At 58.4% G+C, this 16,504-nt stretch overlaps 1 protein-coding gene across 9 annotated transcripts in view; it reads left to right on the top strand.

Annotated features, from left to right (window-relative positions):
* The window catches only part of RNF144A (ring finger protein 144A), a 118,567-nt gene that overhangs the window by 95,502 nt on the left and 6,561 nt on the right, over positions 1–16,504 (top strand). For all 9 annotated transcript variants that reach the window (XM_072771206.1, XM_072771202.1, XM_072771209.1 and 6 more), the window contains 2 exons: positions 1,387–1,534; positions 7,092–7,181. In XM_072771206.1, coding sequence (XP_072627307.1) covers positions 1,387–1,534; positions 7,092–7,181 — 238 coding nt within the window. The remainder of the gene's footprint in view (positions 1–1,386; positions 1,535–7,091; positions 7,182–16,504) is intronic.

Below are 16,504 nucleotides of genomic sequence, written 5' to 3'. Positions count from 1 at the left end.
CGGTCACCTCCTGAACAGAACAGAACCACATTCTGCTGGAGCTCGTGCCTCACCGAGGAGGAGCCTCTCCTGGTTATCAGTTGGCTCATACGAGAGTCAAAACATTTTTTATTTATTTATTTATTTATTTATTTATTTATAAGATTTTATTTATTTATTCATGAGAGACACAGAGAGAGAGAGAGAGAGAGGCAGAGACACAGGCAGAGAGAGAAGCAGGCTTCATGCAGGGAGCCCAATGTGGGACTCGATCCTGGAACTCCGGGATCATGCTCTGGGCCGAAGGCAGATGCTCAACTGCTGAGTCACCCAGGCGTCCCTCAAAACACTTTTTAATTATTATATTTAATCATGATATATGATGCATGTGGAAGATCCTTCCGCCAAAATGCACTCCAAATGCTGGAAGTTGCTCACTTGCCGTGGACGTGTGCCCATCCGTGCTTTAGGTTCTGGAGGGGCTGCTCACTCCAGCGGGAGATCACTCTTCTCCTGGAGACGTTGGACTGATGTAATGAGTTCAGGTAATACAGCAAAAGCGTTCCCATAGCCAGTGAGAACTTCTTATAGCAGTTTACCATTTATTCCTCCCAATGATCCCAGGCATGTATTTTTTGAGCTTTCTTTTGATATTTAACAGCGTGGGATGAACATTCTTCCGGAATCCCACCAAAATGTCTATGTCATCTCTTCATTATCAGCATGAAATTATTGCTGTCATTTATCGGCCAGCTTCCCCCATGCCCGAGGCTGCACTGTACTCTCGTCACGCCTCGTCTTCAAGCATGCTCATACCGGGAGGGCTGAGGCCCAGCGTGGCTGCTGCACAGCCGTCTGCATAGGGCCGGCTCGGGACCCCGGGCTTACACCCTATCACACTAACCACCGCGAGCCTAACCAGACTTCTCAGGAAAGCGAATCTGTAAGGACAAGCCCAGTAGATCTAACTAATCAATGAGCACATAGTTGTAACATTTTTTTTTTTCTGAAAATAGTGAAGTGCTTAAAAGTTATCATTGATCCTTTGGAAAGTATATGTCCTTCATCTGAAGACGGACATAAAATATGAATATAATCCCATTATGCAGACACCTTCATTATAAACCTTTGCTGTATGTAAGTAATGTCTTTTGTCTACATATGCCTAAACTTTAATATATACTGATAATTGCTTCTTTTCCCTTAAATCCAGCTGGCTGACCCACAGGTTTTTGTTTTCTGTTTATTGTGGGTTTTTTGGAGTCTGTTTCATTGGTTTCAGTTTATGACATTTAATAACAAGCGGCCTCGGCCCCTCTAGTTGCGCCGACGCCTGCAGCCTAGCTGGTGCCGACAGCTCTCCCCTGGGCCACGCTGAGCCTAGCGCTGATGGAATCTCTCCCGCAGCTCTGCTTTCAAACTGGAGGAGGACGACGCACCCATCAAGCGCTGCCCCAAGTGCAAGGTCTATATCGAGCGGGACGAAGGCTGTGCCCAGATGATGTGTAAGAACTGCAAACACGCCTTCTGCTGGTACTGCCTCGAGTCTCTGGACGTGAGTACAGCCTTGAGCTTGGCTTGGAGGTTCAGACTTGGAGTGGGAAACACACCAGCCATTTCCTAAAGAGCTTAGAGAACGTGCCTAGGAAACAGAAATAACATTATCAGCTGTTTTTCTGTGCTTATGAAAATACTAATTCATCGAGTGCAGTGGTATCAGAAGTTCTGGGGAGCAAATGGTCAGCTCAGGCTTGGGATTCAGCCCAGGTGGACATGGTCTTAGGATCTTAGATTTTGTCCATGGGGATGATCTTAGCTCGATAGCTGTAACAGAACACCAGAGACAATGGGCATTTATTCCTCCCAGTTCTGGAGCCTTATTGCCCAAGATTAGGTGCCAGCAGATTCAGTTCTTGGCCCTTGGCCCCAATGCCAAGAGAGGCAAGAGAACCCTTTTTGGCTTACACATGGCTGCTTTCTCGCTATATCCTCATGAGGCAGAGAGAGAGAAACTAGTGTTTCTTCGTTGTATAAGAGCTTGCACCCATCTCATGACCTCATCTGAACCTCATCACCTCCCAAAGACCCTGCCTTTGGGTCCCATGGGGGATTCAGGCTTCAACATATGAATTTGGGGGGACGCAACCATGTAGTGCACAGCAGGGACTGTTAGTGGAATAAGAAGGATAAATAGAGGTAAGGGACTGGGAAATATGGTGGCGGCCACACGGTTACTTCCCTGACCCGTTGTTACCTTCAGGGCAGAAAAACACACTCTGTGCCATCTCGCAGAATGGAAGTTCCCAGCCTCGTATGGCCACTTTCTCCCAAGTGTCCGCTGTGCCCAGTGTTTCCCAAACACTCTATATGCCAGTGTTTCTACACATGCTGCATTCCCACTGGGAGCACCCGGCCCTCCCCTCCTGAAGCACCTGTTTTTTGTTGTTGTTGTTTTGTTTTTGTTTTTGTTTTTGTTTTTCTGGAACTTCCGGGTCAGATGTGAAGGATATTTCTTTTCAGTTCCATATTCTCCTTCCTCACCCGTATTAAGAGAATGGGCATCTTGCCAAAATGACACATTCTGACTTTAGTTTTAGAAGAGTTTATTTGTACATAGGGTTTTTTTTTTGTTATTATTTATTTGAAAGAGAGAACACGTGCAATGGGGATGGGCAGAGGGAGGGAGAGAATCGCAAGCCGGCTTCACACCCAGCACAGAGCCCAATGCTGGGCTCCGTCTCATGACCCCGAGATCATGACCTGAGCCAAAACCAAGAGTTGGACGCTTAGCTGACTGAGCCATTCAGGCGCCCCTGTGCATAGGTTTTTAAAACTAAGTAGCAGAAATAATCATCTGTTAAAATCTTTGTGGTTAGTGACTATCATAGCAAATCGAGCCATGTGTCCTATGTATTTATATTTGTCTGTCTTGTGGAGCAAGGTTGACTGTGTCTGGCTTCTTCAGTAAATAGTATTAAGCCATTAAGATCTAACTAAATGGAGGGAGGGTTGCCACAGTTTCCTGCTTTACCTTGTGAGGAGCTCACTGGTCCACAGCCCACCCCTGCTTCCCTGACTCTGTGACCTCAGAGCCCTAGTCTGGGTAAGTGTCCCTCCCTGGGGCCACATCAGAGCAGTCAGCTCAGCTCCCGAGGGCCCAGAAAGGCCAGCTTCTCAGGGCTGCCAAGGTGAAGGAGATAAAGGGTCCCTGACAGTGGGCTGAGTGGAGTAACTTTGGAAGTCAGCCTGTCGTCCTCAGGACAAGTCTGCAGATTGTCGAGAAAGTAAATGCCTGTTTGAGGTGGAATCTTAAAGAGTCTGTAAGTTAAAGGCTGCCTTTAAAAAAATTAGATTGCTTCTTTTGGCTTGTTTTTCTGAGATGTTTATTGTTCTTTTATTAACTTAAAGGACTGGATGTGCAGTAGAATGCGTGTAGCTGCATGAGTCTTGGGAAGATATTACCCTTTTGGTGTCCTGGAGGCTTCATTTGCTTACCCAAGGCAAGCTTAATAAGTCAGTTTGGCAAGATTAATCTTTAGCTTAGATCCAGACAACTATGTTCTGTGATCTTGTGTGTTGAGAAGAGATGTTTAGAGGACTTCTGAGGCACTACGACGTCCTTAGGGCCTGGAAGTTTTCACATACATATACTACCTGGGTGTACAGTATATGTATAAGTTTTATATATAAAGTTTTTTTTTTTTACTATTTATTTATTTATTTTATGATAGAGAGAGACGCAGAGACACAGGAGGAGGGAGAAGCAGGCTCCATGCCGGGAGCACAATGCGGGACTCGATCCCGGGACTCCAGGATCGTGCCCTGGGCCAAAGGCAGGCCCCAAACCACTGAGCCACCCAGGGATCCCAAGTTTTTCTTTCTTATGTGTGTAATTTTGTATTTTAACATATTCCCGTTGTGGGGAGGAAACTGATTTTTAAATTAGGATGTACCCAGGGACACCTTGGTGGCTCAGTGGTTGAGCATCTGCCTTTGGCTCAGGGCGTGACCCCGGGGTCCTGGGATCGAGTCCTGCATCGGGCTCCCTGCATGGAGCCTGCTTCTCCCTGTGCCTGTGTCTCTGCCTCTCCGTGTGTGTCTCTCATGAACAAATAAATAAAATCTTAAAAAAAACAAAACAAAACATCAATTAGGATGTATTTAGTGTTGGCCTGCAGTTTGCCAGTCCTTAAAACTTTTCCTGAAGGGAAGGAAGGGAGATGAGAGTTTCACTCCCTGTTAGCCAATCTTCTTGAAGAGTTTTGGGGAGAGGTATTGGCAGCCGGCTGACAGAGGTGTAGTTTCTGGGGTGACCCCCCCCCACGCTGCTCTGATGAAGCTACAGGAAAGGGTGCGGTCGTCGACTCTGCCTTGGTCCCCAGAGGAACGCCCCACGTGCCTGAGGTCTGAGGCCCGGGCCACCCTGGCTCTGCCCAAACTAAGGACGCGTGGCGCCACCCTGCTCTTTTCCTGAAAGCTCTCACCCCCTCTGGCCAAGCATTTCTTGTTTGTCTTTGTAAAGGAAGAGCTGCTGAGAAATGGCCCTGTGGCCCGAGAAAGCAGATTCTCAAGGAAAGGGAGTCTGCTCACGGGTAACTTCTCGAGGACAATCACCGTGAGACACCGTGAGACAAGTGCGCGGTTGCGTGGCTGGAAGCCAGCAGTGCTTCTAAGACAGGAGAGGAGAGCGCTGCACTTGCCTCCCTCGCACACTTACAGTCAGGGAGTTACAGATCCTGCGAGGCGGCTTCCTTCCACTAGACGCCCTCTCCCCCTGTCTGCACCTGGCCCGGACCCTCACTTGGGGCGCCCGTCGCGCTCCCCGGCTTTCCCACTCCAGTGCCTCCTGGCCGCTGCCACACGGTCGATAGGGACACTTGCGCTTTCTTCCTTTTATTTTTCTGGGGCAGTAGATAGTAGTTCATATCTATTAAGTTCATCTGTTCAGTGCCCACACTGTGCAACTGGTCATACACACCCGCTTTATTTAATGCGTGCATTCTTCCTGTGCGAGTCAGAACGATTTCCTTTTTCAAGGGGAGTCCAGGAAGATTTAACAGCTTTTCCCAAAAGCACTGCAGGAGGAACGAACCAGCGTCCACTCTTTGATCTTTCAGTCTCTAAAAAGACAATAGATTCGGATCGCTCCATAGTTTCTGTGTCCAGCCCGGGGCTTAACGAGACTTCCCTGCACATTGTTAGGCAAGTGTTCCAGGTCACAGAGGTACACCTAGATTCCTGGCAGGTCCTGGGGGTCGTTCTGCCCAAAGCCTCCAACCACTAAACGTCACAGTGAAATCATCTGTATTTTGTAAAAGCGTCGCAGAGGGCTTTGGTCGGGTAAGAGGAAGGCACTATTTGAACGAGCTCCCGTTCTGTTCAGGAGGCACACCCTGAGCGTCTTGGCGCCCCTGGACTCCCTGGGGTGGCGGAGCCCTGGCGGGGATGCTGGGGATTGCCCTGCCCGTTTCTTCGGTTTGTGTTTCAGAAAACAAGCTCTTCAGCAGCAGCCTACGTTGCAAGGCTTTGTGACAGGCAGTCGGGGAAGACCAGACGTAGCCAGGAATTAGCTAATATCTCCATGTCTGGGTAGATGTCAGCGTAAAGGAAAGTGCAACTAAGAGTTCAAGGGGGGGGTGGTGACTGGGGGGCTCAGTCGATTAAACGACTGACTCTGCATTTCAGCTCAGGTCATGATCTCCAGGTTGTGGGAATGAGCCCCATGTGGGCGTCTGCTGGAGATTCCCTCTCCCTCTCCCTCTGCCCCTTCCCTGCTCTTGCTTGCTCTCTCTCTCTCTCTCATTTTCTTTCTAAATAAATAAAACCTTAAAAAAAAAGTTGAAGGAAGCAGGGGCTCACAGTGGACAGACGTCAGAAATCGCTTCGTAGGAGACGCGGCTCCGGCTAGAGGAGGCTTTCTGTTCGTTTGCACCTGGGCTTCCTTCCGCAGTCGAGGGCCCGGGCACAGGGGTGAGGCAGGCCGTGGCAGGCTGGGACTTCCAAGCCTCCACAAAGGCTTCCTTCTTGCCGCTGCCACGGAGAAGCCTGGGTGTCAGGACGTGCACTGTGCGCCCTGGCCCCGGCGGGAAGGCCCGTGGGACCAGCAGACTCCAGGCGGGCTCCGGTCTCGGAGAGCAGGCCTCGCTGACCGTGACCCCCCAGGCTGGTCCAGCAGAGCTGATTGGAAGGGCCGGACGCCAGGCTGTATGTGCGGCCTTCCAGGCCTCCGGGAACAGTGACTTCCCGTCCTCTCGGGACATTGGGGCCTCTGCTTATTTATTTATTCCTTTCTCAGGAGGAGGCGGTTTAGGCCATCAGTTAAATGAGTAAACAGCCACTGGCCCCTCCTTTGTACTGGGTCTCGAGCTGTTTCTTTGTTCCACAGGGTCGGTGGGGGCAGTGAGGGGTTTGGGTGTGGGGGTCACGTGCTGAGCCAGGACGTAGTTAGCGACTGTCCTTGGCTGAGGGTCCAGCGCCAGGAACGGAGGGACGGCCTGGGGGCCGGCACGGGAGCCGAGAGGGCTGGGGGCGAGGCTCGGGCAGGAACAGGCCGCGTCCGGGAGGCCCAGCTCGCTTCGGGCGGTCCGCTCGGCCGGAGGAGCTGTAGGTGGCCCGTGGTCGCTGAGTAATGAGGCCGCTTTAGAGGCCGGAGCTGAGAGGAAGAAGCACTTCCCAGGTGAGAAGCCTGGCACCAGTGGAGGAGGATGAACCAGAGATGAAGGGATCACCGGGTGCAGGGGTGAGCCTGCCGGCCGGGCGGGCAAAAAGAGGATATGAAGACAGAAGCACACCCGTGGCCTCAACACAGCCAGAGCCGGGAGCGGCTTGTGGGGGACCAGGAGCCCCCAACCCACCTGTTCACAAGCCCTGCATCACAGAGGCTCTTCCTGCAAGGGCGGGACCCTGGAATCTGGATCAGGGCGCCCCCGGCCGCGGCCCCTGGGGGTGCTGCAGGGAGGGTGGAGGCAGAGGGCCCGCCAGGCCGCCCAGTGCCCCCGGGCCGTGCCCTTCCTCCGGGCCACCCGCGCCCTCTCGTGTCCCTGCCTGCCTGGGGCCTGAGGAAACTCAGGAGCACCTGCCATTGACCCCGCTCTCTCTGTCTCTCCTTCCAGGATGATTTCCTCCTAATCCATTACGATAAAGGACCCTGCCGGAATAAGCTGGGCCATTCCAGGGCGTCCGTCATCTGGCATCGGACACAGGTAGGAGGTGGCTCGCCCAGACCCGGGGTCTTGGGGCGGGAGAGCCGCGCCCTGTGGAAAGGCGGAGCTGGGCAGCGTGGGTCATCCGGGACCCTCTAGCTCTCAGATTAAGCTGGTGGTGGCCCCGGCCCCGTGTCGTGGTGCGCGTGCCTCGTGTTGCACGTGCAGTTCCTTACCCTCGGGCTGGACAGCCCCCCGGACTCCCGGCATTGGCGATGATCCCCCAGGGGGTGGGGGGATCCCTGCGTGGCCCTCAGTGAAGAGCTGCCGCTGGAGCCCTTGAGGTGCGCCAGCTAGTCTCAGGAAAAGGGGGGACGGAGGGAAGGGGGAGTCCCTGCCTGGCGGCGTCTGCGCAGCCTGTGGGGCTTCCCAACGCACAGTGATTTGGGGCTGCGTGTAGTACAGCTGGGGCCCTTGGAGCGGGGGCTGGAGGTCCTCAGGGAATAGGACAGGTGCGTCCCTGTCCTGCGGGGACAGCGTGACGCGTGCTAGGGCTTTAGCGGGGTAGGTGATGGATGGCGCGCGGCCGGGAGGGCCAGCGCGGGGTACCCTTGGCCCGGTGCTGAGGGACGCTCGCCCTGGAAATGAGGCTTCTGGCTATTTGACCAGCAAAAATGGGTTTCTTTGGGAGCAGCTTAGGGGTGCGCCACGGGAGCAGCCAGGCCCGGCCAGCCCCAGGCAGGGCACTCTTTCATACAAGAAGGGGGGCCTTGGGGAGGCCGTGGAGACATCAGAGGCCCTGGGAGGACCAGGGAGCTGCGGGGTCCTGAACGAGCACTCCTCAGGGCTGGGCTGCTCCAGGGAGTGGGGAGGAGGAGGCTGCCCTTCCCCCTGCAGGGGAGGCCCCGAGGCAGCTCCCCAAGTGCCAGCACCTGTCCCTACCTGCCCTGAGGACACAGGAGCTCAGCCTGCGGCCCCTGATGCCATCGTAATGAGGCTTCCTCTGAGTGATCTTCACAGTGATGGGGAGGAGCCAGCTGCGGGAGCGGGGGACAAAGCAGAGGGGACGGTCCAGGTGGGGCGGGCAGTCCAGGGGTGAGGGACAGTCCAGGAGGAGGGGGCACGGTCCAGGTAGGAGGAGATGGTCCAGGTAGGAGGGGATGGTCCAGGATCAGAGGGGGCAGTCCAGATAGAGGGAGGATGGTCCAGGTAGAGGGGGGACAGTCCAGGCAGATGGAGGACAGTCCAGGTCCAGGCGGGGGGGGACTGTCCAGGAGGAGGGGGGATGGTCAGGCAGAGGGAGGATGGTCCAGGCGGAAGGGGGACGGTCAAGGTAGAGGGGGGATGGTCCAGGTGGGGGGGACAGTCCAGATAGATGGGGGATAGTCCAGGGGTGAGGGACAGTCCAGGTAGATGGGAGGATGGTCCAGGTAGGGGACAGTCCAGGAAGGGGGGGACAGTCCAGGTAGGAGGGGATGGTTCAGGGTGAGGGACAGTCCAGGCAGAAGGGGGATGGTCCAGGTAGGAGGAGACGGTCCAAATAGGAGGGGATGGTCCAGGAGGAGGGGGGACGGTCCAGGTAGAGGGAGGACAGTCCAGGTGGAAGGGGGACGGTCAAGGTAGGGGGGGGACAGTCCAGGAGGATGGGGAATGTTCAGGCAGAGGGAGGACGGTCTAGGAGGAGGGAGGACAGTCCAGGTCCAGGTAAAGGGGGGGACAGTCCAGGCGGAGAGGGGATGGTCCAGGCAGAGGGAGGATGGTCCAGGTAGAGGAGGGATGGTCCAGGTAGAGAGAAGAGTTCAGACTGCGGGAACGGCAAGGGTTGATGGGTAGAGCCCTGGTGTGAAGGCCCGAGGGCCCGCAGCAGGGGTGAGGCCCAGTGGTCGCCGATGGTGTCAGAAGAGAGTCCCCAGAACCCCAGAAGCTTGACAGCCCCCGCCCACTGTCAGGGTCACACCACCTGTGCCTCCCGCCGAGGCAGGTGTGCAGCCCAGCTGGGGACGAGGAGCATCCAGGGCTGACGCATCCAGGGCTGACGACTCCCCCTGTGAGCGCTGACTCCCCCACGGCCGCCCAAGCGGAGCCGACGAGGCGCAGAGTGGGGCTGAGGAGGCCTTCCTGCAGGGGCCCTGGGTGGACGGCCTTGGGGTGGCGGGCTGTGCGTCCCAGGAGTGACCCTCCGCCGGGGGCGGGGGTGGCGGGGGGAGCAGCGGACGGTGCGTCAGCACGGAGCCCCGGGTGCCTTCCAGGACAGCGGTCTAAGGGAGCCGAGCTGGACTGGACCGAGGGGCTGGCTGCCTGGTCCTCAACCCCAAACAGCAGTGAGTCCTGCAGCTTACGGGGTGCTTGGGTGGGAAGGGGTGTGGATGGCCGGGCGCCAAAGGCTGTTGTGGACCTGGTGCAGGCCACGGAGCTCACCAGGTCTAGAGAGCTGTGGAAGCATCCTCCTCCCCTCCCCTCCCCCTCTTCCTCCCTCACTCCCTCCTCCCCCTCCCCTTCCTCCTCTCTTTCCCCCTTCTCCCACTCCTCCTCCCCTCCTCATCTTCCCCCTCCCTCCCTCTCCTTCTCCTTTTCCTCTCTCCCCCCTCCCCCCTTTTCCTCCTCCCTCTGGTCCTCCCTCCTTCGCCCCCTCCCCCTCTTCCCCCTCCTCCTCCTCTTCCCCCTTCTTCCCCCCTTCCTCCCCCCTCCTCCTCCCCCTCCTCCTCCTGGGGAGCACCTCCAGCCTCAGGGATCACCCCGCACCTCCCCGGGACCCTGCTGGTCTGCCTCTGAAGCCTGCAGAGGACTCGGTCCGTGGCCTCCTGGCTTCAGGTGCGGGCCGACCATCCGTGGTGTCTCTTGGCTCGCAGGTGCTTCCCTGGGCGAGGCCACCTGTCCTCTGCGCAGCTGTCACTGTGGCCAAATTTCCCTTTCAATAAGGACACCCACTGTGTAGGACGAGGGCCCACACTGATGACCTCACTTGAACACGGTGACCTCTGCAAAGAGCCTATTTCTAAGCAAGGTCCCATCCTGCAGTCCTGGGGCCAGGACTCCACAGGTAGCTCGTCGGGGGGTCGTGGTTCTACCCCTGGCGATACCCACACCCTCACCCCGTGCAGTAGAGGGGCCTGGAGCGAGGCCGCCGTCCTCCTGTGCCCCTTTCCCCCCACGTCTTCAGGGATGGCCGGGCATGGATCTGCGTGGTGGAAGCTGTCGGCGCCTGTGCGGGGCCATTGGACCAGAGCCGGCGAGGACTCTGGGATCCCGTCGTTCCACTCTGGCCTTTTCTGTGCAGGGAATGGGTAGCAGCCAAGGGAAGGCGGCTTTGCCCAAGGGGGTACCCCGGCTGCGTATACAACCTCCCCAAATGCATCAGCCTCACGTCCTCGTGTTGACGTCATTCACGAGCCTGTGTGTGAACAAGGCGCCACGCGGCCCGAGCTGGGGCGGAGGTGCCCTGGGTGTCGTGGGGAGGTGGACACGCTGCGGGCCGGTGCCCCTGCTGGAGCTCCTTCCCGTGTCTCTGCACGCGGCCTGAGCTTCCCAACCACGGCGCCGCTGGTGGCAAGCGTGAGCTCCCCGGGGGAGCGCCAGGGCCAGGTGGAGACCCCCCCAGCCTGGCAGTCACCCCCTGGCCCTGTGCCTGATTCATGCGAGAAGTCGCATGTCCCTGGGCCATCCAGGGCGGCCCTGAGTTCCTGGTAATAGGCATCAACAGAATCGAGAAAGTCCCTTGAGAAATGCAGAAACCAGGACCCGAGGGTCCTTGCTCGGGGAGGAGCCTGGCACAGCTTCCCGCCCGCTCCTTTAGCTTCTGAGCACCAGCCATGAGGCCCCAAGCCCCCCCCCGAGGCCCTGATGGCAGGGCCCAGCAGGAGGAGGGGACAGGCACGCACGGCGGCGCGCGCTCACCCAGGCACCTGCTTCTGTGGGGCGAGCCGCTCCCCGGAGGTGCAGGGTCAGAGGTTAGAGCAGCGGAGGCTGCCCACGCATTAGTGTTAGTTAGATTTGGGCAAAACAGTAAAATAGGAGCGGACCAGCATCAAAAGGACAGTGAGGATAGTGAGGAAACCAGCCGAGTGCGGAGTGTGACACGGTGGGAGCCGAAGCCTATGGCCCGGGACTTGCTGAGGGACCCTGTGTGCCCTGCGGAGCCGGATGGGAGCAGACGTTCGTGTAGACCCCGTGGGCGGCTGTGCTAAGCCTTCAGCGTTGACAGTGGGGACCCCCTGCCCCCCGCAGGCTGCACGGTCCCCTCAGCTTGAAGGCACTCCTGCCCTAGGGGCTCGTCCTCAGCATGAGCCTCGGCCGGACAGGACCCTGAGACTGGCCCCATGTCCCGTATACATCTGCTGCCTTTGGATCAGAGGGGGCGTCCCCGTCCCCGTCTCCTTTGGATGGGCTCCTGCTTGGACGTGGCTTCTCCGCTGGCTTGTTGCTGATCCTGGGACAGGAGTCACACTTTGTGTTTAGGGCAAAGCCTCGAATGCAGAAATGCGGGTTTTACTCTCCCCCATCAGTTCCTGCCTCAAGTGTCTGGCGAGTGCATGGGAAGCGCCCGGGGTGGGGGTGGATAGATGCCCCGACTGCCCAGCACTGGCCCTGGGCCTGCCGTCCTGCCGGGCTCTTCCCGCCTCCTCAGGCCCCTGCGTCCTCCCGGTCTCTGTGTCCTAGCTCGCTGCTCGAGATGCGGCCCCGTTGTCCACAGCCAGGTTCAGGGCCATGTCCTCCGTGAACCCTCCTGCTCCCGCCTGTCCCCAGAGCCCCCGTCCTGTACCCCGGGCTCTGCGGGCTTCTTGCAGCTCCGATGCCTTGCTGCGACTGCCTCCCGTCCTCCCCTCTGAACCCATGTCTTATCTGGAGACAGACTGTCCTCGGTACCAGGGCCTGCTGGTCGTCGTGACCCCTACGGCCCTGGTCCCCTGCCTGAGCCAGAAACGTGGAGGGAAGCAGGAGCGATGGCCTTGGCTGCCGTTTGACCTGGTCACAGCCCCCGTCCCCCCTCAAGGCCGGCAGTCGGCACGGACCTGTGTCCCCTGTGTCCTTGCTCCCGCAGCTACTGTCTCCTTCGGGGGCTTCAGGAAGGAAAGGGCCTGTCTGGCCGGGAATCCCATGGGAGCCACTTGCGTCCAGGGGAGGTGCCCCCAGGGGGAGCCGGGCGGGTGGGGACAGGGAGCTGGTTTGGTTGGTGTAGTGGGGAGCGATGTTGGCATCCCCTCTCCAGGGGACACAGAAAGGCTCCTGATGAGAGGAGTGCGCCCCGACCTGCAGCGGTGGTGTTGGAGGAAGCCGGGGGCAGTGTTGGTGTGACCGAGAGTGACCGGCGACAACATACGGGGCTTCGAGTGCCGCCGACCCTGCCCAGGGCACTCTGGCATCACGCAGGCTCGTATCTGCCGTCAGAAGTGAGGACCTCCGGGCCCTCCCTGCTCTGCGGCCCCTCACAGCCCCCCACCCCGTCCCTGCTCTGCGCCGCTGCCCGGCTGACCAGCCACCCCCCACCCTCACCCCCTGCAGCCCCGGGAGGGAAGCCCCGGGACCAGCGATCAAGCACGTTTCGGGAGCTCCTAGGATTGCAGGGCAGCGTGAGGTGTTGGCAGCACAGGAGTATTTCCTGTTGACTGTTCAGGCCGGGAGATTCGAGAAGAACTGCAGAAAGAGGGGAACTAAATATGACCAAGTCTGAAACGGGAGCCTGCAGGGGAGGCTTTCGTGGAGTAGGGGCCAGAGGCCCAGGATGTGACCCCGGGGGGGACAGGACCGGGGTGTCTGCATGATAGGGAGCTGGAGTGGGGTGGCGGTCAGGCCCGGAGAAGACCCCGATGTCGTGCTTCGACTTAAACCTGCGGCGCTAGGGAGCCACAGCAGGTGTCAGAGCAGCCGAGCGGAAAGCACAGACGGGACTCGTGCTGACGTCCCTGGTCCCCCCCAGGGTCCCACCCCAGCCCCTCCTTCCGTCCCCCCCATCACCTGCTCAGGCCATAGCACTTCTCAGCAGTGGCTGTGGAGTCCTGCTTGACGGAAACCCATGGTAGGAACACATGGTGCCCTCTCACCTGTAAAATACCCACGTGCACCCACATGTGTCTTCCCTGCTTGATGTGTTCGGTCCTATTTACTCAAGTTCTGGTCTCTTTTAATTTACTTATTCATGAGAGACACAGAGAGGCAGAGACACAGGCAAAGGGAGAAGCAGGCTCCCCGCAGGGAGCCTGATGTGGGACTCGATCCCGAGGCTCCAGGATTGTGCCCCGGGCCGGAGGCAGACGCTCAGCCCCTGAGCCCCCCAGGCATCCCTCACATTCAGGTGTTGCCCCCATACGGCTCCCCTGTCCCACAGAAGGGCCAGACACCCTGTGACACTGACGGCGGCCTTGCTTGGAGCTTCTGGCCGGTGTCGGCTTCGTCAGCTCCTTGGGGAGATGCTGCGTCTGCCCCTCCGGGCCTCGCCCACTGCAGGCCTTAGCGGCACTCAGGACGCGTCCCCGAACTCAGTGTCCCCATAGCTCCCCGTTTTTAGGGGTTGCCATCGATCGCCTGGTGTAACTATGGGCTTGACAAAGCTCCCGCTCCTTAGCTCTCGCGCTGTTAGGTACAGAGTCCGTGAGAGCGTCTCCGTGGGCTGCCTCGGGGTTATCGCAGCTGCTCCCAATATCTTTAGGGGAGGAAAGCTATCATATGCCAAATACAGTTTACCCAGAGCCCTGCCCGGTGGAGCGTTGGGACGAGGGGCTGTGGACAGAAAAGATGAATCTCTGCCACGTAAAGGTCCTACACGATTCCATTTTGCCCCAAGAGATGTTATTTATTTATTTATTTATTCATTCATTCATTCATTCATTCTTTGATTCCACACAAGTCTTCTGCTGGAACTTTTGCAGCAAAAGTCCTGGTGCTTTTGCAAACCAGGATGGGGCGGTAGCAGGTGGCTGGGAAGGAGAAGGCGTCCGACATCCCATCGCGGTGAGCTGCAGAGTCCTGGATGCTCACAGCCGTGCCCTTCCATCTGTTCCCCGCTCGTCCCTTTGCACGCGGTGGCTGCGAACCCTTTGCCCCGTTTCCAGAGCCGGCCCACAGGTGGGCCATCGGATGTCAGAGGCAGACGACGGCGCCTTTCCTCTCCTCTAGATGGATCTCTTTCCTTAGGACGCCAGCGCCAGACAGGAGACGGGCTTCTCTGCACCAGCTCCCCCTTGTCTTCCGAGCAGGGAATCCTCAGGCCCACCTCAGGGTGAAGGGAGAGCCCACGTGTAGCCAGGGGACGGCACCGAGGGTGGCCGCCTGCACCGTCTGTGTCACGCACGGGAGACGCCCGCCGGGCCCAGGCTGAAGGCGGGAGTCCGTTGCACAGACACTCGTGTCCTGGAGGCCTCGTGCACGGAGCTGTCCTGAGGGTCATTTGCACAGGGCTCAGTGAAATAGGCACGAGGTGTCGCTTGTGCATAATCAGCACACCCAGTCCCACTCCACTGCCTTAAATAGATTCCGAGATGGGTTTTTGGCCCCAGATTTTGCACTGGTGAAATAACACTGGTGTGGACTATAATCTAGGGATCAAAACGACTCATTAATGTGTTGATAGCGATTGTGGCCCGGCGATAGAGGGGCCTGCTTAGGCGCCCCCGTCCCTCCTGTACTGTGTGGTCCCTCCCCAGCCCATGCAGCCCCCTTGGCTCCCAGCAGCCCTGTGTGCATGTCCCGTGGACTTATGAGCAGACCTTAGACTTTCCCTTGAGATCCTGTCCTCCTCTTCATCCCCCTGATTTCGGGAAGTGCCTCTCCAGCCTCCCTGTGGCTCAGACAAAAGGCCTGGCTTACTCTCCTTTCTGTGCCCTGAACCCCACTCCCCAGCTCGCTCCCCTTCCTGCCGCCCCTCAGGCAGCACCCCAGCCGGTGCTCCTGCAGATGGGTGCTCCTGCAGATGCCTCGGTTTGCCTGGCCAGGCTGGGCCCCCTCCCCGTGGCACTCGCTGCCCATCCTGCAGGCACCTTGCCTTCTGGGTCCCCAGAGCCCTCGGGGTGTGGAGGCGGAATGTGGGTGCCCCGGAGCCCTCTGGGGCCAGGAGAGGAATAGAGGGAATTGAGGGGAGGCCCATGTAGACGACGTGGGCAGCCAGTCAGGGGCCACCCAGAACCAGCACCAGGGGATCCGAGTCCAGGGCAGTGGGGCTGCTGGGTGACTGTGTCCTTATAGGAAGAGATTAGGACAGAGGCAAGCCCAGAGGGACAGCCGTGCGAGGCTGCAGGAGAAGGTGTACCTCTGCAAGCTGAGGACCGGCCCTACCTGCACCTTGGTCTCAGACCTGTCACCCGCGAGGACTGGGAGAGACAGCTGTCCGGTGTTTGGGCCCATCTGCAGTGCCTGGTTATGCAGCCCGAGCCGCCGGGGCTCCCGAGATGGCCTTGTCTCCTGCACGCACCTGGCGGGACGGCTTAATTCTGTTGCTTCCCCAGCCTGTGCTCCCTCCCTGGGACGCACGCACTCGTTTGAACATCTGTGTGCCGATGGCCCTGGAACCTGCTGGCTTCTCCCCGGAGCTCTAGATTCACGTACCCACTGCCTCATGGATATCTTCACGCGGGCGCCCACGGGTCTCTCAAGCTCCAAATGTCCAAATGGAAGTCATCGTTCTTGCCTCATTACCAAGGTGGCACGTCCACCCCCTCAAGCCAAACCCGAGGGCAGGGCTCCCGGGTCCCTGCGAGTCTTGCTGATTTGCTCCAGAACCTCCTCCTGACCTGTGCCTCTTCTGCACATCGACCTCCTCCCGCCCACCTGCCTGGTCTGCTGTGAGCCCTTGAGTGGCTGCAATTATCTCTCCCGGATGCCTCAGCCCATCTGCAGCGAGCTCACACCTGCGGGACCTGCTGCCTCCCCAGGGAAGCCACCTTGAGCTCCCTGGCACCAGTTTTCCGCATCTCCCATCCATATCTGTGCAGTTTTGGCCCCCTTTGTTGTTTCTGGCATCTGCCTGCCCTCCCACCAGGACCCGTTCTTTCATGAGTTCAGAACAGCAAATTAAGCAGAGAAAAGAGGGGCTGTTACCAAAGGTGGGCAGGAGAGAGGCGGGAGCTGTCACCTGGTGGACGTCAGTGTAGACTCCGCTCGCTGCTGGCGCTCCTGCCTCCTGGAATCTCTGGCCTCCAGCGGTGTGATAGCCGGTATTTCACAGCTGGCTCCTGGGCAGGCGGTGGCCCAGTCTCCCGTGTTGCTGTGTCAGCTGCTTCCTGGGGTGTAAACACCCCCTTGGGGCTATTTCAAGCTGCCACTGAGATGTCACCGAAGGAGGCATTGGGACAAGACTTGCAAACGACACAGCCCTCGGTCCCTCACCTGTCCCTGTCCAGGCCTCTGCTGCATCTCTTGTGTGCTCCGCAGGCCTCGAGGCCATGTGCAAATGC

The sequence above is a fragment of the Canis lupus genome, chromosome 12, assembly GCF_048164855.1.
Source record: "Canis lupus baileyi chromosome 12, mCanLup2.hap1, whole genome shotgun sequence".
Classification (NCBI taxonomy): Eukaryota; Metazoa; Chordata; class Mammalia; order Carnivora; family Canidae; genus Canis; species Canis lupus.
This window is presented reverse-complemented; position numbering and strand designations above follow the sequence as displayed.